The following is a 26526-nucleotide window of genomic DNA, read 5'->3' on the forward strand; positions in this document are numbered from 1 at the left end:
TGTAAAAATACCAGCTAAAATACAGTACTACTACCTTACCACAAGAGTATTTAAAATACATTAGAAAGCAGTACAGCTGGACCTACACCAATGGGTAAAAACATTTAATAACTCTATTGTGATAACAGTGGTTAGCTAAATATTTGTTTGTTTGACGTTACGTCTATTTTTATGGTTCGTTGGTCCCAGTCATCTGAGAATGAGCTTTAGTTGGCCTTAATTAATCCAGATAAGGGTGTACATGAGGGGGGTACTCACCTCCCTCCCACAAGCAAAGAATATTTGAACCTTGTCTACATATAAGTAATAGGATGTTTATCCATTTCTTTATCCTGAGCGGCCTTTTCTTTATATAACTCAACTTTTCCTCATTCATTTTTATTTATCGGCTTTTTCTGTGGTGCTTGTCATCACCATAATGTCGGAGCACCCCCACAGCCATTGACATAGCCTTGCTACATCCCTTTGAGATAGGAAGAATTATTTCTCCCATGTTACAGAGGGGAAATGAGGTCTGGTTTATACTGAAAAGTTTTGCCAGCAGAGCTATATCAGTTAGGATTATGAAAAAATAAAATCATACCCTTAACCAACACAGCTTATGTCAGCAAAAGCCCTACTGTAAACACAGTTATACTGGCAAAAAAAAGTCTATTTGCTGGTATAGCTTATTTCATTTGAGGGAACTGGACTGAGCTATACTGTCAAGGTTTTTTTGTTTGTTTTTTTTTTTTTCTGGAATAAGCTGTGTCTCCATTAGGAGGGTTTGATGGTATAATGATACTGGTTTAGCTATACTGACAAACCCTTCCTAGTGAAGACAAGGCCTCAGGCAATGAGAGATTAAGTGACTTGCCCAAGGTCACACAAGAAATTTGTGGCAGAGCCAGAAACAGAAGCCCAATCTCCCAAGTGTCACTCCAGTGCCTTAATCATAAGCCTAGCCTTCTTGTACTTGACTATATATGGCAGCTTCATACATCCCAGGAAAAGGCTGCACTTCCTCTGTGACAAGTAAAGTGAGTATCTTCCTTTGAGGCTGTAGTTGTAGCCCATGAGCACTGTAGATGTTATCTTTTCTTCCACCCACGGACTGTCTCCTCTTCTTCATGGCCAGACCCTACCCCATTATCAGCTTAAGTAGTTAAGACTCATAATGAACAAGGGCCTTCAGCAAAAAATTGTGCAACATATTGGCAGCCAAGTGATTGGCTGGCCCTCTTTTTCAGCAACAGTCTTATTCCGAGTATAATCCAAGAGTTTTCTATGCATCTCTTTATTTCAGTGAAATAAGTATAGTCTCAGTTCATCCTGTCTAGCGTTTCATTATAAAAATGTGTTCTAACAGGACCATGAAATGCTTCATTGTGGAGTGAATATTACCATGGAAGAATTCATTAGAGAAAAGAATTTCATTATGTACTTTAACCTCCCTCCTTCCAGCCTTCCTCACATGCGAAGAAAACTGTGTAGCCATGAACGTTACTGGCGATCATTATTCACTCTCCCTGAATGTAAAACAGAAAATCACATTCCTTGTGACGTCTTTGGGCCAAATTCTGCTCTTGGTTACACTAGCTCTGTTGTAAGCTGAAGAATTTTGGCCCTTTGTTTCAGTTGATGTATTTGTTTAATGCAGGCAAGGGCTAAACGACACACTTGAAAGCAATCTGTGTTATTGTCTGTAGAACAGAGCTTGTGTTTTATGAACTGGCTGATCATAAAGGCAGCATAAATCATGTAAAGCATTCTCATTTGCTTTTTCTCTTTTTTGCAGATGGGGCTCATAGAGTAGAATTGCAGTCAAATGTCTGCTCCAGGATATTTTAGTTGAACAGTATGAGTCCATTAAACAAATGTAATGGCTTTTTGGAAAGAAGTGCTCTGTGTTTCAAACCAAATGTTTTACATAGAGAACATCTGGGTATTACTGGTGTTTGTGTGTACAGCACATCAGACTGCAGCCTTAGTGAGCTCAGTTGGGAGGTTGCCTGGGATGTGGTTGTAGGATATGACAGTTCAGTTGTTATAGGGAATAATTTGTATGAAGTATTGCCATAAACTGGATGTTTGGCACAGGCAGCTGTGTCTTTGTTTCACTGTACACCCAAATTCTTCTCATTATCTGCCCAACAAAGCCCTCTATGACACTTTAACAGCCTATTATATAAGCTAATTTAAATGTTGGCTCATTCTGAGCTATGGCATGCACATTAAAGCACACTTCAGAAAGCAGTCACAGTAAAAGGAGGGCTAAGATTGCTTCATTTTCAACAAGGCAGCTCTGTTAATCCTTGTCATGGATTATCTGATGCAATTGAGAGGTTAATGCAGTGCTTGCACAAATTAATATAGGATTGAGCTGGAAGTTATCAGTATTCTAGTGGTAGCCATGCGCATTCTTGTTTTTTTAGGAATGTAAAAATGCAAAACCAGGAAAACACATAATTTAATACAATGCATGGTTTTATCCAGAGGCTAAAAAAAGGACTTAATTGCTGGTGTAATTCCACTGAATGTAATGTATTTGGTTTTATTTTAGCTAAGTCAGGATTAGTCTATTTCTAGGACTTGGAGCCAATAATTTATGTAGAAAATGTCACAAATGTTTTTATTTAGGATTTGTTTTAAAAATTAAATTATTTCTGCCACTTAGCAAAGGAATGCCTGGCTCAAATGAGATGAAAGTGGTTCTAAGTTCCAGAGTAGCAATGCAACCTCCTCCTTCAGGGTAGTTTAAGTAAAAAGTTAAATAAAATGGCTTAGGCAGTCGCTAGCTCAGTCCCTCATGGACAGCAATTCACATTGCACAGCACCACTTAAATAGTTCTACGCAGTATGACATGATTTGTGGTATTTGCTGGGATGAAATTCTGGACCAAGTAGCATGAGAGGGAATTGTTCTCCACTCTGGGGACGGTGGTACATCCAAGTCTGTGTTAAGGTCACTGGCAGGGTGAAGTGGGAAGCCTGTGTTGCTGCTGGTGCTCTACCTAATTTTTTGGCAAAAGGATCCCAGAAATCTGAGCACTGACTCTCCCTTGTTCAATTGACTCTGGCTAAGGCAGCTGCCAGGAAAAGGGGGTGTACGTGTGATGGGGGTGGGGGCTATAGTCTGAGTGAAATTACACAGTCCGAGTGAGTTCATTGCCAAAGGTTTTTTTACCCATTCCTTTGTTCTGGGTTGCCTCTTTTTCAAATTTAATTCTCCCCCAACTGTTCAGAACCACCACCTTGATTTCTGAACAGGGAGAATAGGTACCCTTCTCTGTGGCTGCAAAATTGCTTGGTAACCAGCTGCTAGATCTTGTGATAGGACAATTCATTCTTCACCCTCCCTATCACATCTTTGTCCACTCCAGCACTACTGGCCCAGGAGACCCTGAGCAGGGTTGTTTCTGTATTACCCTTTCCACCGAGCCATTAGGTTGGCCCCTCTCATTTACTTTTGATAAATAGAAAGGAGCAGCAGCAGGTCCCTCTGCTTTCAGGGATACAGATATTTCTCAGAAATCAGAGACGGATGGAAAAATAATGTTAGCAATTCCCTTCTTCCCTCTGTAATAATTCCATGGAACTCTGTAATAATTTCCAGGATGGTCCATAACCAAAAAGGGCAATTAAATTAATACCATTCAGGCCAAACAAGATGAAACCAAAGTACAATTATTACAAAAACGAGAGGAGAGTTTAGTATTACAGAATGATCTGCAGACCTAGAACAAAAGGAAACTGGGTGAGGTTTAACTGACAAAGTTGCCAACATTTGAAAATATTTTCCAGGGTCAGTTCTCCAAACAGGATGGGGGACTGTGGATTACTAGGCCCCCAATAGAGGATTGTATTTGCAGCCTGGTCCATTTTAGAAATTATAATTTAGCCATCAGGGCCTCAGAGTTGATACTCCTGTGTGATAAACTGAAGCCCCTGCCCCTCCCTCTTCATTACATACCTTTGTGCACATTATATCATATTCCCTGTATAGTACACCACCCCTTGTATCATAATTGCTGCCCACAATTGGCAAACATAAAGCCTGAATTTCCTACACACCCAAAACTCCCATTGACCTAACTGGAAATTTTAGATGCTCAAGAAATACAGGTCTGGGCCTTGATTAGCACAGTCATAACCCAGGAATATGGATTCTTTAAAAATAAACTTTGCAAAGAAAACCTCTTCATGCTGTGGTGCTCAGACTGAAATAATAATCTCTTTTCCCTTTTAATTAACTCTCATCCTGCTTCTAAGACCAACAGTGCTGGGGGAATAAAACAAAATCCACATAAAACCCAGGATGAGCATTGTTAAAGTGTATGCATGAGCACATAACCCCTCTTCCCCTCCCCACATTTATACTATAAAATTACCTCTCATTAATGATGGAGAGGAGAACCCCCAAAAGTCTGTGGTTTGATGAGCAAACAGCAGTCCTGATGCTTCTCTGAATCTACCCTGTTTCCCCGAAAATAAGACATCCTCCGAAAATAAGGCCTACTTACAGTTTTGCCTCTCGTTGTAATATAAGGCATCCCCCCGATAATAAGACCTCCCCGATAATAAGGCATCCACCGATAATAAGGCATTTTTCATTTCTGAAAAATAAGACATCCCCTGAAAATAAGACCTAGCGCATCTTTGGGAGCAAAAATTAATATAAGACACTGTCTTATTTTCGGGGAAACAGGGTATAGAGGCCCTATGAGCTGATGCCCTATTGTGTCAGCACCTCCCTTTGGTCAGACAGATTGTTGCACAGAGTCTGTTCAGTTCAGCAAGGCAGTCAGTCCCCCCTTCTTGTCTGAATCTCTGTAGTCCTACTCTGCAGGCAATGACATTAAATTCTCTCTCACTGGAGTATATGGGCTTCTCCTTATGTTTGGCAGGGGTTAGCTGTACCTTGTCCTCAAGAGGTCTGGAACCCCCTTTGGTTCTTAAGTTTCTGTTAAGGGATAAGTTGGAGAACCCAAGCCCACCCATCAATTGTGGTTCCAGCTCAGGGCCCTCAACCCTGGCAGGCAGAATCAACCCTCAACAATTCTTCTGCTGTACCCTGAGCTCCATCCTACCTCCCTTAGTTCTATTGGTTTCTGCAGCCTGTGGTGCTGGTCATCCCTTCTCTGGGGTGTTGCCCTTCTGGGACAGCTTCTCACCAGCTTGCTGGCAGGACCTACTTTCTCTAGTCTGCTTCTTCCTCTGGCAGCCACCTCACCCCTGTGCTTCTCAGCTCTTTTATTCTTCCAGCTGCTGTGAGGCTGCCAATCAGTGTTGGCTGGTAGTTCCTGCATTAACTCATTGGTTGCCAAGCCAGCATGGGGTCTGTACACCCCATGACAGGCCTTTGGTCCATTATCTTCTCACACCACTCTACCTGCTGTGGGGCCTTATGGCAAACCTTAGGCTGCTGCAGGCCATCTTTAGTGCATTAGGGGTGTGGCCAATAGACATTTCCCCCTCTCTGTGACATACTGAGGGGAGGATGGCAGACCTCTTCCCTCAGTAGTGTCTTCAGGGAGTGGGTTGGTCCTGCTCCCATTGAAGTCAAGGGCAAAACTCCTACTGCTTCAATGGGAGCTAGATTTTGATTGTTTAGAGAAACATGCAGTGCTTCTCCCCTACTGTCTTTATTTTGAGAGAATGCTTTGTAGATTACTCCTTTGTTAGAGCTCTGTCAGAGAAAGCCAAGTATTTTTATTAGCATGCACGTGCCCATGTAATGGGCCTTATTATTAAGATAAGTTTAATTATCTTAGTGGCAATATACAGTAGAGAGAGAAAATAGGGTGAAGAGTTCCCTTAATGTAGGCAGTGTTAAACTTGTCAATCCATATCATCATCAACTGGACCTTATGTTTGAAAGGAAAATGTACCTGCAAGTAGGTCCTTGGAAAATTCTAGTTAATTGTAAGAAAGAGTTTTAAAATCATCCAAAACCCTTCTCTTGTTTTATGTGTGTCATTTATCTAGCGTCTTTCACCTCACTCACTCACTCATTCACGTCCGTCACCCCAATCGGGGTATGGGCCGCCAAACACAGATCTCCAGAGTCCTCTATCCTGGGCCATTTGCTCTAGTTGGTTCCAGGTATAGCCCATTTTTATGCTATCAGCCTGAAGGTCGCGTCGCCAGGTGTTTCTTGGAAGGCCTTTTTTCCGCTTGCCTTGGGGGTTCCACCGCAATGCCTGTCTAGTGATGTTGGTTGGCTACTTGTGTAGCGTGTGTCCTATCCAGCCCCACCTTCTCCTTATAATTTCTTCCTCTGCTGGAAGTTGACGGGTCCTCTCCAAGAGGTAGATGTTGCTGATGGTGTCTGGCCAGCGGATCTGGAGAATCCTTCTAAGGCAACTATTTATGAAGGTCTGGATCTTCCTGGTGGTTGTTTTAGTTGTCCTCCAGGTTTCAGCTCCATACAATAAGACTGATTTCACATTGGACTTGAACAGTCTAATCTTTGTTGCCAAAGACAGCTCTCTGGAGCTCCAGATGTTCTTGAGCTGTAAGAAAGCTGCTCTTGCCTTACTGATCCTTGCTTTGATGTCTGCATTTGTGCCACCCTGTTGGTCGATGATGCTGCCTAGGTAGGTGAAGGACTGCACTTCTTCCAGAGGGCTTCCATTCAGTGTGACTGGGTCATTACTGATGGAGTTAATCTTGAGGATCTTGGTCTTGTCCTTGTGGATGTTGAGGCCAACCTGTGATGACGTGGCTGCCACTATGTTAGTCTTCTCTTGCATCTGCTGTTTGCTATGCGAAAGGAGTGCAAGGTTGTCGGCAAAGTCCAGGTCATCAAGCTGGGTCCACAACGTCCACTGGATTCCGTTCCTGTGCTCATAAGTGGATGTCTTCATAATCCAATCAATGACAAGGAGAAAGAGAAATGGTGACAACAAAACATCCTTGTCTGACTCCGGTTTGCACCTGGAAGCTGTTTGTAAGCTGCCCTCCATGGATCACTCTACAGTGTATGCCATCATATAAGTTTTTAATCAAGTTAACCACCTTTACTGGGATGCCATAGTGCCGAAGGAGCTTCCAGAGAGTCTCTCGATCCACGCTATTGAATGCTTTCTCATAGTCAACGAAGTTGATGTACAACGGGGAGTTCCATTCCATAGACTGCTCGACTATGATGCGGAGCGTTGCTGTCTGGTCCGTGCATGATCTATTTTGCCGGAAATCTGCCTGCTCATCTCGTAGCTGTGGATCGATGGCATCCTTCATTCTCTCTAAGAGAACTCGGTTGAAGACCTTCCCTGGCACCGACAGAAGTGTGATTCCTCTGTAGTTGGCACAATTGCTGAGGTCTCCTTTCTTGGGGATTTTAATAAGGTATCCCTCTTTCCAGTCTGCCGGAATCACTTCTTCTTCCCATATCTTCTCAAAAAGGGGGTACAGCATTTCCACTGAAGCATCCAGATCTACTTTCAGGGCCTCTGCTGCAATATTGTCAGGTCCAGCCGCCTTCCTGTTCTTCATCATAGTGATGGCTTTTCTGATCTCATCTCTGGTAGGTCTATCACAATTGATTGGAAGGTCTTCGTTGGCTGGGTCAATGTCTGGTGGATTTAGTGGAGCTGGTCTATTTAGGAGTTCCTCAAAGTGCTCCGCCCATCTATTCATCTGTTGTTCTATTTCTGTTATAGACTTTCCCTGCTTGTCTTTGACAGGACGTTCTGGCTTGCTGAACTTTCCAGACAGTCACTTTGTGATGTCATACAGCTGTTTCATATTACCGTTGTATGCTGCCTGTTCCGCTTCTGCTGCCAGTCCATCCACATAATCTCTCTTATCCTTCCTAATATTCCTCTTCACTACTCCATGGGCTTCAGCATACTCTTCTTGCTCTTTAGCCTTTGCTGCTCTAGTCCTGCTGTTATTAACTACTGCCTTCTTCTTCTTTCTATCTTCTATCTTAGTCAAGGTCTCTGCTGTGATCCACTCTTTCTGCTGGTATTTCTTGATTCCAAGCACTTCCTGGCATGCTGACCTAAGCGTCTCTCTCACTTTCTGCCATCTGTTGGATACACTGTCTTCCTCTTCCTCAGACCGATCCTGTAGTACTGAAAACTTATTCTTCAGTGTCAGTCCAAAATCTTCCTTGATGTTATGGTCCTTCAAAAGGCTGACGTTGTACTTCGCTCTTCTATCTGACGCGTCTATCCAGTTCTTCTTCAGCTTCAGTCTGGCCACCGCTAAGTGATAGTCGGACGCTACGTCTGCTCTTCTTCTAACTCTAACGTCCTGCAAAGATCTTCTGAACTTCTTACTAATACAGACATGATCGATCTGGTTTTCTATCGTGCCTGCTGGCGATACCCAGGTACTCTTGTGGATCCGCTTGTGAGGAAAGATGCTACCTCCTATGACCTGGTTGTTTAGTGCACACAAATCCACAAATCTCTCTCCATTCTCACTCATCGTTCCCAGAGCGTGGGTCCCCATGACTTGTTCATATCATCTTTCACCTAAACATATGCCAATATGTTACAAACTTTTCTAACTGATTAAGTACATTGTTGCAACTGTTTAACACACACAACAACAGGATGCAAGTTTCTAAGAGGATGTGAATAATATTTACCAGTTTAAATTTGGGGAGGGGGAATAGTAGACAAGGAGAATATATTCAAACTGGAGTTTTGTCACAACACCAAGGCTAGGACCCTTATGATTGAGAAAAGTGTAAGGGATTTTTTAGATGACCACAAGTGACCAGCATCTTGCTTTTACATTTCACCCAAATCAGCACCTCCGAAGGCAGTGTGCCCTGTAACACTATGTTTCAAGACCGATTCACAATGAAGATGTTGCCTACTGAATCACTAAAGATCCTTTCTACTGCTTCAGTTTGGCATTTTTCATTGTATCATTGGCTATGGCAGCTGAGAAATCAAGCTGCAAAATTAATTTTGAAAACTGTCTTCCAGGATTTGGAGGAGGAATCTTTAGTAACCATGCAAAACCGAGCACAGTAATCATGGGACTTGTGAATTATTTCACTCCCCTTTTCCCTGATTTGCCAGTATTTTAAATTAGTAATAAACATTCTGCACGTGGACTCGCAGACCTTAAAGGACTGGCACATGAGACACTTGCAGTAAGTTTTCCTCCCTTGCACATGTTCTGGATGGTGCTGTGCTGTGTTTGGAAGCTGATCAGTAACAAAGATTTCACAATTGTAACCTTATTCAAACTATGATATAAACAGACATTGAAACAGATGCTACTAGGTTTTTTTCCTGCTTATAAGTAAAGTCAGCTTTTTTTTGGTTCCAACAAAATTGTAACCTGGAAGGAAAGCAGTTAGACATTGTGGAATCCCAATTCCTTGTTGCATTTGGCTTTAGTAAATGTGGAAGCCAAAAATAAACATCTGCTTGGCAACTTCACTAGAAGTTAATATAAATGCAGTTTTTATCCTTTCAATGAAAATGGCATTCAGTATTGGTTAACATTTCTTAAGGAAGAGTGACTGTGTAGTTAAGGTTGTAAGACAGTTTTTATTTTAATTCCAATTATGGACCTGTGGATCTCTACTCTTCAGTAGCTCCCTACGCAATTCCACTTCGAGAAAGTAACAGCAATCTTCTTCCCTAGTTCCTGAACTATCATTGCTCTCCATCACTCCTTCCTGGGGAGATGGAGTCTTTGTGAATGAGGTGGGATGGACATTACAGAGTTCAAGGGAAAAAAAGGAAAATGACTGGAACTGTGTATTCTGTAGATACCATGGTAAACTTGCTTCACTGTTGATTGTGCCAGAGTGGAGTGTTTCTGGAACTGCAGTGGTATATTATAACTGATATAACGTGGGTGGATATCGAGAGGATGGATTAATGTTGATCCAGTGTTTGAAAAATTGGATAACACTTAAGTCCTAAGAATGTTTATGATATATTTATTCTTATTTTGAACATAATTACTGCAATATGGAATTGTATTATTGCCATATTTAAATGGGGAAGGTGGCTTTCTTTAGAGTTGTAAGGTCCATCAATTTATATGTTGGTTTTGGGATGTGAAAGCTTCTGTGGCAACTGGATTGAGACTACCAAATTTAAGAGCTATCAGATGGTAACTGATTTAGACTGGATTTGAACAAGCAATAATCTAGAAATAGAAGGTTTTCTTGCTCATTGACTGAGCCCTCCAGTTGCCCTTTTCCAAGATCCACTGCACAGAGTTGGAACATGAGTAACCAAATTGCTAACCCATATTTTAAGTCCTGTTGGGAAGAAGATTTATGCCAGACCAGATGAATTGCCTTTTATTTCTGAGGGTAAATCAATCTTGAAATGGTTGATGCAGAGCTGTCATTTCCAGTTGGAAATAATGAAAAGACAAGGCTGAGCTCCTTCCGAATGCCAAAAGAATGGGTCTGCCCAGAGAATTTTATTAGAGGATGCACAGTAAAAATATGCCAAGCTGCATTTACACAGCAGACTGAGGACAACAGGTACCAAACAATGAAGGGATGTAAATTTTCCAGCAGGGCATTACTCAGGAAATACGCACATAAATCCTGTTAACATATACCATGGACAAGGATGAGGGCAGAAGGGGAGGAAGGGTGTTGCACAATATGCCTCCTGTCACCCACTTTGTATATGTACAGCATAAATCTCTTGTTCTGATTGCTTCTAGTGCTCATACCTGGTTACACAGGCAGTTTTCTGAGTCTGTGAATAAAGGAGGCATGCTAAAGGCAATGAAAATCAACCTAATATTTCTGAATCACTAACTCCTCTTCTGTTGCTGAGTCACCACTCATGATATGATAATGGCATTTACAGCCAACAAAATTGGAAACGAAGAAGTAAAACACAGATAAAAGTATCCTGGCTCTCTCGAAAGGCACAGGCACACAATGTCTCATCTTATGCAAATCAAATTTTGATTTGACATTTATCATCTAGACCCAGGACTTCCAGTGCCTGAGCAGGAGAGAGTTTCTCGACAGGCAGAGATATGGTAGCAGTAAATCAGCTTCAGATTTGGAAAATAGAATCTTTTTTATATGACACATTGGGATGTAGAAGATTGAAGCAGATGGTTACAGATGTTCTGTTTTTACCATACTGAATGAGTTTGCTGTAAAAGTTACCTCGCCTTTTAAGAGAGCGAAATCAAAGGTGCCTACATAACCTTTGGTTGGCACGTGCATGCTTGCCCTTATGTGCTTGTTGATGCAGCTGCTGGCTCTCACACAGCAGCATTTGTCTTTGGAAACATCCATGTAATGACATGAACAAACACGCAAATAAAAAAAAAAAAAAGCAAAATCCCTGAGGTTTAAATCCGCAGGGTTCCATTGGGTACAGATTGCACCATTGCTTGCTTAGAGGAAAGCATTTAAGCAACTTCCCTGATTATGACACAGTTTGCCAATCTACTAAACAATGGAGTTGGGTAGTTTATAAATAATTAATTAGGAATTTGCCGCATGATTGTCTCCCAGGCAGTATCTCCATGGAGATGATTTAGCTTGCAGGATCTGAAAAGTAACATTCTCCAAGATGATGGTATTGTGATGACCTCAGTCTCTCTGCCCTGCAAAAGGAGAACACTCTGAGATGTATCAGTCCAACGTACAAGGCCAGGCACTAATTTTACAGCAACTCATATAATGCCTTTTTATTTGACTTTCCACTCAGCACATGAAATGTTTTCTATGTCTCTGCAGAAGCCTCTTGTAAACAGTTTTCCGTTTATATTGAATATAGCTTGAAATCAGATTGCTAAGAGAGCTGTACTTCTCCATCTCCGGCTAAGAGCAGGAGTATGGCCCAGGAGTATGGAAATACACACAGGAGGGGGCTCTAGGAGAGGAAATCTCCACAAGGATGCCCTTGTGGAGTTCTTTCCTGATTGTTCACCTTCCCTATGGAATAACCCATGGGATCTGCCCCCAAGCCTAGCAGATCTAAAAGAGCCCTTTACCTAGCTCTGATCCCTGGTGCCTCCCTGGACCCTGGCAGAGCAACTCCAATGGAATCACACTTGCAAGGGCCCCTTCCACCCCAATCGACTGCAGCTGCCCCGTGACTGCCCGGGGAAGGAGGGGAGGCTCCATGAAAAATATAATACAGTCCCAACCTTTATTATTTTTTCTGGCTCTGCTCCATAGGACTGAGGGAGGAACATGTCTCCTGCTCCCTCCCCCTCCAACAAACACTGGCTCTACTCCTGGTCTACCTCATCCTGCCACTCCTTGCATTTGGTCCACCCAATCTATAACTCCACACATAGAACACAAGAACAGCCATACTGGGTCAGACCAGTGGTCCAACCTAGTACTCCTGGAAGGATTCTGTGCCAAAAAGTTAAAAATTCTGCAACAAAAAATTAAAAATTATGCACACAATATTTTCAGATTCTGCAAAATTCTGCATATTTTCTTTGTCAAAATAACACAATATAATTTCAATTATTTCAACACCAGTTTCAACTATTTTTGGTCATTTATTTCAAAATACCTGTCTGCAAGTATGTCTATAACAATACAGACAACAAAAAAGATTCAGGAAATGTTTTTTGACAAATAGATTCCTTAATAGGCATATTAATACAGAACTCTGAGTAAGAATACATTTAAACTACAATACAGAACCGTATTTCCCACGCCCCTCAGAAGCAGTGCAAAGGCTTGGGGGAGTCAGGGGTAACAGAGGAGCCCAGGGAGAGGGAAGTAAATTGCTGGGAAGGAGCCTAGGTGTGAACTTGGAGGGCTGTTGGGTATGGGTGGAAAAAGTATGGAATAAGTTTGGGGCGGGGCAAGGAGGGATTATTAGGGAGCTTCCCCCATGCAGACCCTGGCTGATCCCTAGCCTCTCCCATTCAGTCAGGCACTTCTTCTTCACCCCTGTCCCCATGTGTCCCTGCACCCCCATCTGTCCTTGCACCCCTGTCCACATGTGTCCCTGTGCTCCCATTCAGCCACCCCACCCCCATGTGTCCCTGTGCCCCCTCCTCATCCCCCATGTGCCTCTGTGCCCCCACCCAGCCACTGCCCTGTCCCTATGTGTCCCTGTACTCCTTCCCCCGTCCCCATGTGTTTCTGTGCCACCACTCAGACACCTTCTGTCCCTATGTAGTTCTGCACCCTTTTCCCCAATCACCATGTGGCCCTGCACCTCCCTCCCCCCGTGGCTCTGTGCCTTCACTCCCTTTCAGCTCCTGTCCCAGTCTGTCCTCCCCTACTAGCCCTTATGAGTCCCTGTCTGACCCCCCCCAGCAGTCCCAGGCTGTCTGTCTCCCCATAGCCCCTGTCTCCTGACCTGGCCTGACAGGAGCTGCAAATAGGGCAGACTTTTTCTCTTCCCTAGCTGGCTGGAAGCTGCTGCTGTGTTCTATCACCACAGTGCCCTCTGGTGGGAAAAAGGCAGAACTGCAGCAACATTTCAACAGAAGCTTTTTTTTTTTCTATGCAAAAAAATAAAAATATGCATAGCACACCCAGTAGAACAGAATTCCCCCAAGAGTAAACTAGCCCAGTATCCTGTCATCTGACAGTGGCTAATGCCAGGGGCTTCCAAGGGAGTGAACAGAACAGGGCAATCATCAAGTGATCCATCCCCTGTCATCCAGTCCCAGCATCTGGCAGTCAGTACTGGCTCTTGACCTACATCTTCCATGAAGTCCAGAGGAGGGGAAACAGAACCACAGACCTGGCTGGACCTGACTACTTCCCATCACACAGTGATGATCCCCTCTGGTCAAAGATTTGAGGAAGTGGTGGCCTGTGTATGCTTTAAAACACCCCCCACCCCTCCACACACAGACCCAAAAAAAGAAGCAAACCCTATTCTGCTTTAAATCACTTTTTTAAGCTGCATTTTTAACATATTTCCTAGTGACAGTAGTTGGTCTTCCTCCCTCAGGGGACTGCATTCTCTCCTGATGTCATTTTCCCTGCACTCTTAGAATGCTGTTGCAGTAACAAATTGGAATTTGCTCCACAGCCTAACTGGTACGTCTAAGGTTGAATCAGCTTAAAATTCCCAGCCTCCACAGTGAAATGGAACAGCTTGTGAGCACACAGATGGATCTTTCTTTGTTTATTTTTCAAACACAAAAATATTCTACAGAATAGAAGATAAGAAAACTATCAGCCAAACTGAACATATTGTATAGAGAAATTACTGGGGGAGATTCTATGGCCTGTTATGCAGGAGGACTGGCTAGATAATCATAATGGCTCCTTCTGGCCTTAAAAATCTATAAATCTATGCCATAGAGCAAATTCTGTCTTTGTTTACATTCGTGCAATCCCAGGGGGAAATGAGTCAGAATTTGGCACATTGTCTTTAAAAATCAGTTAGAAACAGACAAAAGGAACTGTTTTATTCTTTCATGAAAATATTGCTTTATTGTTCAAGATTAAGTCTGTACGGCTTAATCTCCACCCTCACCTGCCAATAACCTGATGGCCAGATTGGTCCCACAAACGTACATATCTACTGGGAACTGAATGAGTGCCCAGGAGGTGGACACCTACTACCTACTTGTACACTTTACCAAGTGTTTATAATATGTCATATTTTGCTGTGCACAACGCTTTTACTGTATCTTTATGGAAAATTCCAACCATTTTGCTTTGCCCAGAAGTCTGGAAGAAGTGAAACATTTCTCATGAAGATAGCACTGAACGTACAGAAACCTTTGTAACTGTCACGAACCATCTATGAAATATAACTTGATACAAAGTATTTGCAACAAACAAAAGCCAAATAAGTATGAAACATACTTGGGAAATTCTCCACCATCCCCCAGGCAGGCCCAGAGAGCGAGTATAAATCCTCTTTCCAGCAAAGTCAGACAGGTAATTTATTGTAGCCCTGCAAAGGGACTAACTTACTTCCCCGCACTTCATGCCCATCCAACTCTGCTAGCCATTGCATGGAGGAGTGCCTCCACGGCTCTGCCCCATCTTTGCCTGTGTGTTTATTGGAGAGGGAACAATGGGTGACAGGACCCAGTGTCATGATGTGATCACCGGTGGCACAATTGCACCGGACTGTTGAGGAGACCATATTGCCCTGCAGGGCCATGTGAGGGTTAGTGACAATATAACCCAAAATGTTTAAACAGTAAAGTGTGGTGTTGTGGGTTTTTTTAATTGAAAGCTTCATTTCCAAATGCACCTCACCCACGCTGCTTAACTCTTAACATTGCACATCACTGAACTGAGTCAAAGTGGGTGACCTCCACAGTGCAGAAGTTTCTACTTTAGACCTCCACAGTGCAGAAGTTTCTACTTTAAAGTTATACTTTTAGGTACATTTTCTTTTCCTGTCAGTAGATCAGCAGAGAGTGGGCAAATTATTAACTCTTAAGACCGGAGTTAGCTACTTCCCTGAAAAAAGGTTCACTGTTGGTTAGATGTTTTTGTCTCTGTTATTACTTTGTGTTTCTGAAGAGTGCAGGATTTACTCTGTTTACTTCTGGCTATCCTCAGAAGAGGGGAGTGTTGATTTTCCCAGCTCCTCTCCACGAATGAACTCAATCCTGACCAATTGTAGGGCTGAAAGGGAAGTTCACATTCTATGCCCATAATAATCCTTGGCCTCAGTATGTGACTGACAAAGATTCTAGTTAGTGCTACTTGTGATCCTTTTGTGTGCACATGTGCAATGGACATCTGTCCTCGAGGAAATGAACTATTGTGGTCCTCAGATCCTATTGTGGTCCCCAAAGAAGCCATCTTGTGGCAACTACTTTTGGACCCAGTTCTGAAAATGCACATGGCTTAACTTTGCCCATGTGAGTAGTTCCACGTGCATCAAGTTAACCATATGCAGAGCCGGCGCTTGGGTATGGCGAATTGGGGGCGACTGCTCTGGCCCCATGCTTTGGGGGAGCCCCATGGGCTGGTGCGATTGGCTGGTGCAGTCGTTCCCGGAAGTGACAGATTCATCACTTCTGCCCCAGACCCCGCACTCCCTTAGGGATGGCCCATACCATATGCGTAAGTGTTTGCAAGTTCAGGGCCTTTGTCTCTATTGATCTTGAACCTGTAACACAGGAATGAAAGACTTTATATCTCTCTATTATGAACCAGGTATGTTATTCTGTCTACAACTAGGGTTCTTAGTTACCCGACACATCTCATCAGTTCAGGAGGCTGGGAAAAACTAAACTGCTCTGCTAGTAAAGTTACCAAAAATACCATAATTTCATATTCTGAGATATAAAGCTAGAGGTGTTTTAAAATCAGCAAAACACAAAGAAAAAGTGCGGTAAGAATCATGTACTGTTTTCTGGGATTACCATAAGGGCTAATCACACTTCCTCTGCAGTCAGATCTGGAACTGGGTTGTCATGAGCTGTTGATAAGGTTGGCATAAAATGCATATTGTATTTTATCTTACCAAATGTCATGTACTTTGACACTTAATATGTTGTGATGATGAACAGAACAGATCTGTTGCTTTCAAAGAAGGGCACCTGCAGGATGAACAAATTTAGTGCTTTTTAAAATGTATTTTTCTATTAAGATAACTTCTTAGGTCTAAATTGTTCAGGTTCCTCATGTACAGTCTCTGGCATCAGTCTCATAATTAAGATTCTGATAAATGAAGCCTTCAATACCTCTAGTGCTAAAAGAGTAAACACATTTTAGAAAGGCTGCTTTTTTCCTGAACGTATTTTTGTATAAAATAAATGTCAAACAGAAATCCATTAGCAGCATTTAGAGTGCTTAGAAGAGACTTGTTTTACATTTTGATACTATAACAAGCAGATAGAGATCTTGTTTTGTTCACTGAGACCAAAACAGTGACATGTACAATAATTTCCTAAAATGCCCTCATGGCACTTAAGAGAAACCATTGAACATGTTTCAATAAAATACTTCAAAAACAATAGAACTGAAAGATGTTGGGCCAGATCCTCATCTGTGTTGATTCTTTCAAGTCAATGGAACTGTGCCAGTTCATACCAGCTGACAATCTGACCCTATCTGTGTGAATTTGGTACTGGTGAAAGTGACAGCTTTGGAGAGTGAAGTTTCCTCTATCCATAAAAAAGCAACACCATGGATTCCAATATAAGCTTCTGAACACTGCAAGTCTGAAGTGTGCAGTCTAGACTTGGGTACCGCCTCTGTGGGGGAAAGATCAGTATCCAGGCCCAGTCAATACTTGGTCTTTAAGATGAGATTGCCGACACGATTGCTAGTCTTTGTGATGTTGAGTCTATCCATTCCCATTTTCAAAAGTGACAAGCACTTAGGAAAGAAAGAAAGTGATATTCAACGAGACAGGCTTCTACGTGCCTAAGACTCCTTTGGAAATTGGATTTAGGCTTCTAAGTCACTTAGGTGCTTATGAAAAATTTAGCCACAGGCAACACATCTCCAAGGCAAGTTCAAAGACTGTATTCCAAGGCAAGTTCAAAGATACATTTTAATGTCTATATGCAACCATAATACTTAGGCTTGGTCTACACTGGGGAGGGATCGATCTAAGTTACTCAACTTCAGCTACGTGAATAACGTAGTTGAAGTCTACATACTTAGATCTACGTACCGCGGTGTCTTCACTACGGTGAGTTGACTGCTGCCGCTCCCCCATCGACTCTGTCTGCGCCTCTCGCCGAGCTGGAGTACAGGAATCGACGGGAGAGCACTCGGGGATCGATTTATCGTGTCTAGACTAGACATGATAAATCAATCCCCACTGGCTCAATCGCTGCCCGCTGATCCGGCCGGTAGTGAAAACATACCCTTAGTCCTGCCATGAATGCAGGGGACTGGACTAGATGACCTCTCGAGGTCCCTTCCAGTCCTATGATTCTATGTGAATCACTGTTATGTATTTTTCATATAAAAAGCATATACTTCCATGTTTAAAATAGAAACTACTTATGAGAGCTAATTTTCCTGTTTGTCAAGTATAGAGTTAGGATGCTGGCAGGCTGTCATGCTCTCCTGGATGCCATTATTCCTTTCCAGACCCCGGATGGTGAAGAATTTGCTACCTGTTATATGCTTGACAATAAAATCCTTCTTAAATTCTTCTTGAGAGCCAAGTGCAAGGCTGTCTTATAATAAAAGGCATGTTTTTACCCATGTCTAAATTTACTTTCAGGAATGCATGTGCTGCTCCAAGAGCCACCCACATCCTCCTTGTAAACAAGGTATGCACTTACAGCCTATCCAAGTGCAGAAAAATGGAAAGAGAGAAAAATCATGTGTTGCAGCTAACACTAGCAGACTTTAGCCCTCTGCTTAGAATTCCTCTGATGAGGACTTCTTCTTGTTACCTTTACTAGAAAGGTGTGAATCCTATATGAAAACATTGCTTTGCACTGTTACTTTTTAAACTTCTATCCCAAATGTTTGGGCCAAGAAGCAGAAAAGAATTGTTTAGCTTTTAGATATATGACTTCAGTCATCCTTTACTGCCTGCTGTGTTCTGTTGTTCACTCAGGCCTTGTATCAGAATAGCATTTAAGCACATGCTTAAAGTTAAGCATGAGTTTAAGTCCTATTGACTTCAGAGGGATTTAGGTTCATGCTTAAAGTTAAGCATGTGCTTAAGTTTTTGCCGAATAGGGATGCCTTCCCAATTTGGGGACTCCGTAGTTCCCATTTAAGCACAGTTCATGTTAATATTCTTTTATATTTTTCCCTTTCCTGCCAATGTCCTTGATGCTATACATTATAATAATTAAAAAGGCACCAATAATGCCATTTCCAATTATTGATGCACGCAAACAGTGTTTCACAATAGACTGGAGCACTGTAAACCCAAATACTTTTTCACAAGACAAAATGTTTTCTCAGGAAAGTTCCATGTTATAATAAGCTTGTGGAATAACAAAAGTGTTATTCACCCACAAAAGGGTGGTCTCCGTAGTAGGAACAAGGTCATTGGAGGAGCACTGGAGGATGATGATGTTAGACAAAAGGCTAATGTTTGATTTTAAACTAGCTGGTAATTTATTACTTACCCCAAATGGCTTTTTTTTTTAAAACCAGGACACAAGGATCTGTGATCATAAAGTCAGTGTTGCCATTTGCTATAATTCAAATTGCACATTCCCCCTATCAGGGTCTTCCCATTGTTGATTTATGCTTTTCTTTTGTAGCATGATCTGACCTCAGCAATTATTTATGAGCTTGCTCATATAAATCCTCTCTTTCACAGGCATCTCACACACTTGCAAGGGCTTTTTGAATCTGAAATTGTGCTGCAAGTTTGCCTATCACTTCCTCTGTTCCCACCCTGCTTTTTGGAAAGATACCCAGTCACACGATGTGCTTGTGAAAGGTGGCTGATTGAGGAAGGATGCAGGAAGGATATGGTTTTGGAGTGATTGCATAAGTGCTGTATAGGACATGAAAGTACAGGATTTATACAAGAGCAATTTTCAAGGTAGTGGCTGCAAATATTAAGGATTTCTTTATTTTTTACTTAGGCCTGCTCAGGACTTAGGACTTGTATTGTAGCTCATCATGTAATAAGTTGTATTAATATCATGCTCATTGTGTTAGCTTGGCCCAATATATTTTGTTATCAGTACCCTAAAATTTCAGCATCTTTCTCTGAAAAACTAATAGGATTTCTAATGGGAATGGGCTAAAGCTTTTGTGCGAGATTGTCAAAAACAATCAACTCTGGCCAAATGCTGTTCTCATTGAAATCAATGGGGGGCTTTACCATTGACCTCAGATTTAGGCCAACGCTGAGTCCTTTTGAAAACACCCATCCTTTTTTGAAGGATAAGGCCGTACAAATAAAAGTCTCAAAACTTAATGTGATTTACTACGGTAATGAGAGTGTATATGCAGTGTTGTAATGAAGTGGAGGGGGCATGGGGTATGTATTTGAAAACTTTGTTTTGGTCATTCCACATTCTGCCAGCATCTAACATCTGTATTTATTTTCTGAACTCTCCTAATAGATTATTTGCATCTGTTCAGTTCTAAGAGTAATGCTCGATTTCCTGAATTTATAGGTTGCAATAAAATCCATTCGTAAGGACAAAATTAAGGATGAACAAGATATGGTTCACATCAGACGGGAGATTGAAATCATGTCATCCCTCAGCCATCCTCATATCATCACTATATTTGAAGGTTAGTGACTGCGATTCTTTTCACCATCTGTACTATTTGTTTTCTCAGACCTAGTTTTCATATGCTTTTAGATTAGGTCTTATACCATCTCTTAGTAGAGAGACAGTTTTGTGCACCAATTCCCCTTCAAATCATACTCTACTTTGCAAATGTACACCACCTCTCTAGCAACCACAGGAATTCCTTGCATGGGGGAAGTTGTTAATGTGTGGCTGAAATGCTTCTGTCTGAGTGTGAGGAGAGCTGTCACACAAACCATCCAATCCTCCCTGTCCCAAACCAGAAAATCAATTTCATTTCCCCCCTCCCATTCCAATTCATTTCCTCTCTCCACCAATATAAAATCAATTTCAGTTCATGCCCCTCAACCACATAGGGAAGTCAAACTAGATGATCTGATCATCCCTTCTGGTCTTAAACTCTTTGAAACCCCCAAACATTCCCCACATAGTTCATTTCTTTAACTTCCCTGGAGCCCACCTGGTCAGGCTCAGTCTCCCTACACCCTGTTTCCTTCATTGCCGCCAGCCCCTCTTGCTGGCTGTCTTCCCAGGCCCCGTTTCTCCCTGAATCCAAGGTTCAGCTTCCCACTGACTTCTCAACCCTTGCTCCCAACCCAGTCACTAGCTCATCACTCCTGTCTCCCAGTCCAGTCCCAACTCCTGCCCTTGTGCTCTGCATTCCTGCTCCCTAGCGCCCTTCCCTGCAGCATATGGCAGTGGGGCTGGTTGCTTTCTCCAGCTGATAGTTCCTGGCTCCAGGGATGCTACTGACTCTGGGGAGCCTTTTTTAAAATAGAATAGTGGCCTCTAGTGGAAGCTCCTCCTTCTTCCTTCCTTAGGCTGTGACGTCCTGGCCAGACCTGAACAGGTTAGGAAGTGTACATGCTCTCTGGTCCTGAGTAGGAATGGAGCCACAGAGGACCTGTAGAGTGCAAACTCCAAAGGTGTTGAGGGAGCTTTGCCCCAGTTAGTCACTCTTCTTTTCTCACATGCTTATATTGGGAAAAGGCACCTGAATTTGGCCCTAAGTATTAACTCTACACACCCACTGTACACGCTAGGTGATGATAGGTATATGGCAACTCCATTCTGAGAGTTGATCTGACTGATTAAAACAAGGTCTGGCTTGGAATAATGTTACAATATCACATATTGAGTTATTCAAAAGCATGTTCTTTTACTTGAAAGGAGATGAATTCATCTGTCTTTTTATGGAATAAACGCATAACAGGGTCTGGGAACAGAAAAGGGGAGGGATGCTGTGTCAGCATGTGGGTTGCAAATGGAGCAAAAGTTATTTCCAGTGTGCACTGGAACTAAAAAAATTAGGTATGCTACAGTGCTTTGACCAAGTGCCCTTCTTATGTCCCCTGCTCTGCTTTAAATAATTTTACTGAGTTAAAATATTTTAAAGAGTTAGAAAGATTTAAAAAAAGTAGAAAATAACTTAAAGTTACCTTGAAGCAAAACCTTCCCCCACAACCCTCAGTTCCTTGACTCTAGCTGAAGATGATCCCTTCCCGCAGCAGAACCAAGACAGGTTTTTAGTTCAGGGTTTTTCACCCCTTCCTCCCCAGTGAAAGTGCATATGGCACATGACAGTGTTACCTTCAGTGAGATCCCGTGCTGTTTATTCTGTTGTGATTCCTTAAGCATGAGTGACGCTTTTCTACACGGAAGCTGGAGACAGCTTTCCTCTGGTCTTTAGAGGTTTTCAGGGTGTTCATTACATTACTGTTTGCTTCTATCCCTGGTGAAATAGCTACTCTGTTATTGAAACAAAATAATTATCTAGAAGCTAGAGCAGTCTGGCATGATCCTCGGTATTTCAGTCATGGCCTGTGGAGATGGGCAATGGGAATTCAGATGGACAGTGTGATCCTATCCATTATAAAATCAATCATGTAGCACTGGGAACAGAGACATGGGAGCTGTAGCTTCACCAACTCCAGGAGGCCAAAAGAAATATTCTCCAACAGCCAACATCATACCATGGGTATTGAAGTGCAGGGCAAACCAGCTGAGACAGAGCCATATTCACCAGGGGAATAGTTACATACTGCAGAATTATTAGGATCCCAATTCAGAAAGATAGCTCTTCATGTGCCTCACTTTAAGAATAAGAGGTAGTTCCAAAGAAGTTAATGGGACTACTTCCATGTTTGAGATTAGGCAGGTACTGTAGCTTGCTGCATCAGGGCCGAGATTACAAAGCCATCTTCATGAATGAGCCATAAACATGATTATAGTTATATTGTTATATATAAAGATTATTTTTAGTTCTCTGTTGTCTATTTATAATTTATCTTTTGCTGTGGGTATTCAAGAAGAGATTTGAACTGCCATCAAACTCCCTAAAATCCATAAGCAGAGGTGCAGGGCTGCACTGAGTCTGGCTAGAATGAGTATTGCTCTCTCTGTCTGGAAGATCTTTAAAAGATATTTGAATTGTACTTACAAACACGTGTTTTTCTGAAATGGGATCCATGTTTTGGTATCCTCTTGACCTTGTTGGCTAAAGGTGATTAACCTCTGAATTTGTCAACTCAGTGTAAACGTAAGCCATTGGTTTTTAATGCTAAGCAAATCCAAATGCATATAAACAGGCTTTCTGGTTTAATAATACTTTTTGTACCCAAATCAAAATGAATTTATCTCATGCACTATTTGCAAGAGGTAGACCTCCAGTTCTGAGTCAGAAGAAATTCCATCCTCTCAAGCAAGACTGTAATTGGCAATCTTTAGAGTGCAGCTGGAAGGGAAGTGTTCTTTCGAGTGACTTTAAATTCCTTGAAAAGGACTGAATAGATGAAGTTGACTTTGCCAGAAGTGTTCTGATTTCAGGGCATAAATTTTAACTCAAAAAGCAAAGCCCTCCTCCTTCTTCCCCCCCCCTTGCAAACTCCCGGACTTGGTAGCTAAAGCCTTCGAGAGTAAACATATTATTCCCTGGGTAGCCTGACTGCAAAAAACATCCCATCTGGCAATACTTTACTTTATAAAAGTTAAAACATGGGGAGCGTATAGGGCCCAATCCTGTAAACACTTACACATGTGTAAAACTGTTCATGGGTGTAAAGTTATACACATGGATGCACGGAATCAGGCCCATGGGTCTCTATGTGGTGAAGTACAGTGTTTGTGTAAGAGTTTCCATTGCGTGTCCCGGGTGTTGTCCCAGGTTTCAGTAAATACAAACAGAGAAGTTCCTCCATTTATGGAAAGGACAAGTTACTTTAAGAAAAGTAAACACATTGTTTGCAAACACTGTGGAAATGATTTAATAAAGATTTTCCCTATTGAAATATAATATTATGAGCCCAATACAAAGCCTATTGAAGTCAATAGCATTATTACTCCTGTACATAAAGTAAAACATGTATTAAGTGCTTTGCTGGGTTGGATCCAAGGCACTCAGCACCTTGAAGGGTCAAGCTCCTTTAAAACATCACAGTACTAAAATTGCATTTTCCTTAAAAAACAGATTTCCTTAGGTCTTTGCAATTGCATTTTATTGATTAATAAAAAAGAGAATAAAAAGATTCTTCACACATCTCCACAAAGTGTAAATTACAAATGTAAACTGACTTGAATTAAGTTTCCTACCTTTGCTAATCAGGAAATTAGTTTAGTTCTTTTAAACCTTTTAACTTCAATGTAAAACCTTTTAAATCCAACATATATTTACAAAGACGGTGTATTTTGCCTAGTTATAATAGTTGTTTTATTTACAAATACATGTTAAATCTAACATTTTGTATTGTGCTTCTGCAAAGTAACAGAAAATGATGGGTTACTTTTCAGTCATTGTCAGTCAATTCCACCCTGCATTTTTACAGACAGACTCAAAATGGATCCGAATGCCTGATCATGTGAGCCTCTGTGTGGAGAACTCAGTAAAGTCAATAGGTGTCCTGTAGTGTGAAGCACATGCGGGATTGGGTGCTTAACATGAATGATAAAAACTAGAAAACTGAGATTTTTTTTTTTTTTAATTTAACCAAGGGAAAGTATTTCAATGGTGACACCATTTAACCACATTGCTAATTGGCTTCCTCTATTTATATAGCTTTTTGACCTTCAAGTATATTATTTCCATTGTTTTCTTTTGATAACATCCAAGAATATAAAGCAATTTTTCTATAGTCTAGTGATTAGTAATGAAACAAGTATAAACAAACTTAACTCCTAGGTTATCATACTCCACCACATGAATTTCCTTGCATTCAGTATGGTTTAACACCTAAACAACACCACTTGTGAGATGAACCCTCAGGTTCCTGAGAACACTGGCAATTTCAAATCACATTCTGACATAATCTCAAGCTACATTATGTTTAAAAAATAAAAACAATTTCTAACTGCCACCTCATGGCATAAGCTTGCTTGTCTGAGGTTACAAAGTAATCATAATTTAAAAATGTAATTAGCAAGTCTGTTCTTCACTCGGGCAAAATTGGGATAAAATAGTGTAACAGAGAGATTAAACGTTATCGCTGATTTAGTGATTCTCACATTTTTCTCAGCTTCTTTTTAAATGGTGAAACATCCAATTCTATGTTTCCTCATCCATGTATACAGAAAATGGATATCAGCAAGGAGTATGGTTCTCATTTTGATTTAATCCACTCAGTGGGGATTAATTTTTAACCCACAGACTGATTTAAAATGATTATCACAGGATCTTAACTACATTCCTTTAATTTAAGAAGAAATGCATTGCATTTCCACTGTATGCAGCTGTGATTTAGGAAAGCAGTTTAGAACATGCTTAACTTTAAAGCATATGCTTTAAATCCCATTGACTTCAATGGTAATTAAGCTTATGTTTAAAGTTAAACATGTGCATAAATTCTTTGCTGAATTGGACCCTGAAAGAGGAAGGCTACTCAAGCCCACTATGTACTTTATTTTTAAAAATTATATAACAATAAACTAGTAAATAACATCTTGAAGATACTGATTTGGGGCTTTAGAACAAAGAGCTACACATTGTTTTTCCAAAGAGTCATGAACTGATGAGATATGTTAGGCTATAATCCTTAGGAAGAAGTTATTTCCCATTATTCAAGTGTCTTTCTGAGGAATAATTTGTCCTTTATAACATGAGTGTGCTAATTGGGCTTTAAATGATTTTATTGAATGAAAAGGTTATTCCAGCCCGTGTGCCTAAAATTAAAGATAAACTTGCCTGTTCTTTTGATTTGGCTGACCTTTAATAAAAGAACACTTTGTAGCAGAGGAAAGGTACTTCTGTCTGCGGCTGTTAGGAGAGTAATAAAAATACCGCGGAATGGAAAGACACCAGATGGAAGGAATGTCAACATACTGGAACTAATTTAGGAGATTGCTCTGATAGAGAGCAAAGGCATGAGGAGAATTCAAATGGTTCCAGTGGAAGGGAGATTGGCTGCCCCTCTTAAACCAACAAACTAAAATTCTTACTCCAGAGTTACATATAAAACAAAAGGAATCAGCCCATGAGGAGGTAGTCCATTTAAAACAAACAAACAAACAAACTCCTGCCCAATCTGAATTAGCATTCTGTAAACACAGAAACAAAGGGATCCGGGTATTTTTTGAAATGAGGTGTCAAACAAGTCCAAGGCAAATTATCCTAATAAAAAGATGTCCACAACATCACTGAATCCTTTTGACCAGTCTTTGAAAAGACATATTCCTGTGTGTTTCACATATCTAGGGCTATATTCTACCCTCAGGCCTTGGCTACACTTGCGGATTCACAGCGCTGCCGTGGCAGCGCTGTGAAGCGCGAGTGTAGTCGCGCTGCAAGTACTCCACCTCTCTGAGGGGAATAGCTTGCAGCGCTGCAGGTGCTGATTACACTGGCACTTTACAGCGCTGCGCTCAGGGAGGGTGTTTTTTCACACCCCTAAGCACAGCAAGTGCAGCACTGTGAATTGCCAGTGTAGCCAAGGCCTCAGGTACACTTTTGTGTAACTCCCATTTCTTTAAATGGATAGTGAAGTGTGTTCATCCAATAGCAGAATTTAGCCCATACGGTTTCTGTGGAAGTGTAACTCTTGTGTTCCTAGAGGGGAATATTACTCACTTTGGGTGTAATAGACTCCCAGTGCTCTGAGCAGAGAGCGGTCTCTGCACTGCCAGTCCTATCTGGGAGTTGTAAAGCTCTGAATAGAAGCTGAGTTCATCATTTCAAGCCCTCTAAATATAGTTAAGTAGAAAGATTACATCCAGGAATTATTGCTATAGTAGCACAGAGTGTGATGGAGAACGATTGTTGACGTTACAAAATGTACTTCGGCTCAAATATATCTTTGGTAGTGAGAAGTGAAGTATATGTCCAGTTTTATGTTTGTATTCTTCAATGAGCTCCCAAGCCAAGGGATTTGATTTCAATTACCTGCCCAGAAACGTGGAGCTTTCTTCTTAACTAACAAAATTAACAGGAAAATTAAA

General features: G+C 41.5%; 1 protein-coding gene across 3 annotated transcripts in view; it reads left to right on the forward strand.

The window, feature by feature from the left end:
* Positions 1-26526, forward strand: part of NUAK1 (NUAK family kinase 1) — a 61001-nt gene that overhangs the window by 11669 nt on the left and 22806 nt on the right. For all 3 annotated transcript variants that reach the window (XM_034778310.1, XM_034778319.1, XM_034778328.1), the window contains one exon: positions 19963-20083. In XM_034778310.1, the coding sequence (XP_034634201.1) occupies positions 19963-20083 (121 nt within the window). The remainder of the gene's footprint in view (positions 1-19962; positions 20084-26526) is intronic.

This window comes from Trachemys scripta, chromosome 1 (assembly GCF_013100865.1).
Source record: "Trachemys scripta elegans isolate TJP31775 chromosome 1, CAS_Tse_1.0, whole genome shotgun sequence".
NCBI lineage: Eukaryota > Metazoa > Chordata > Testudines > Emydidae > Trachemys > Trachemys scripta.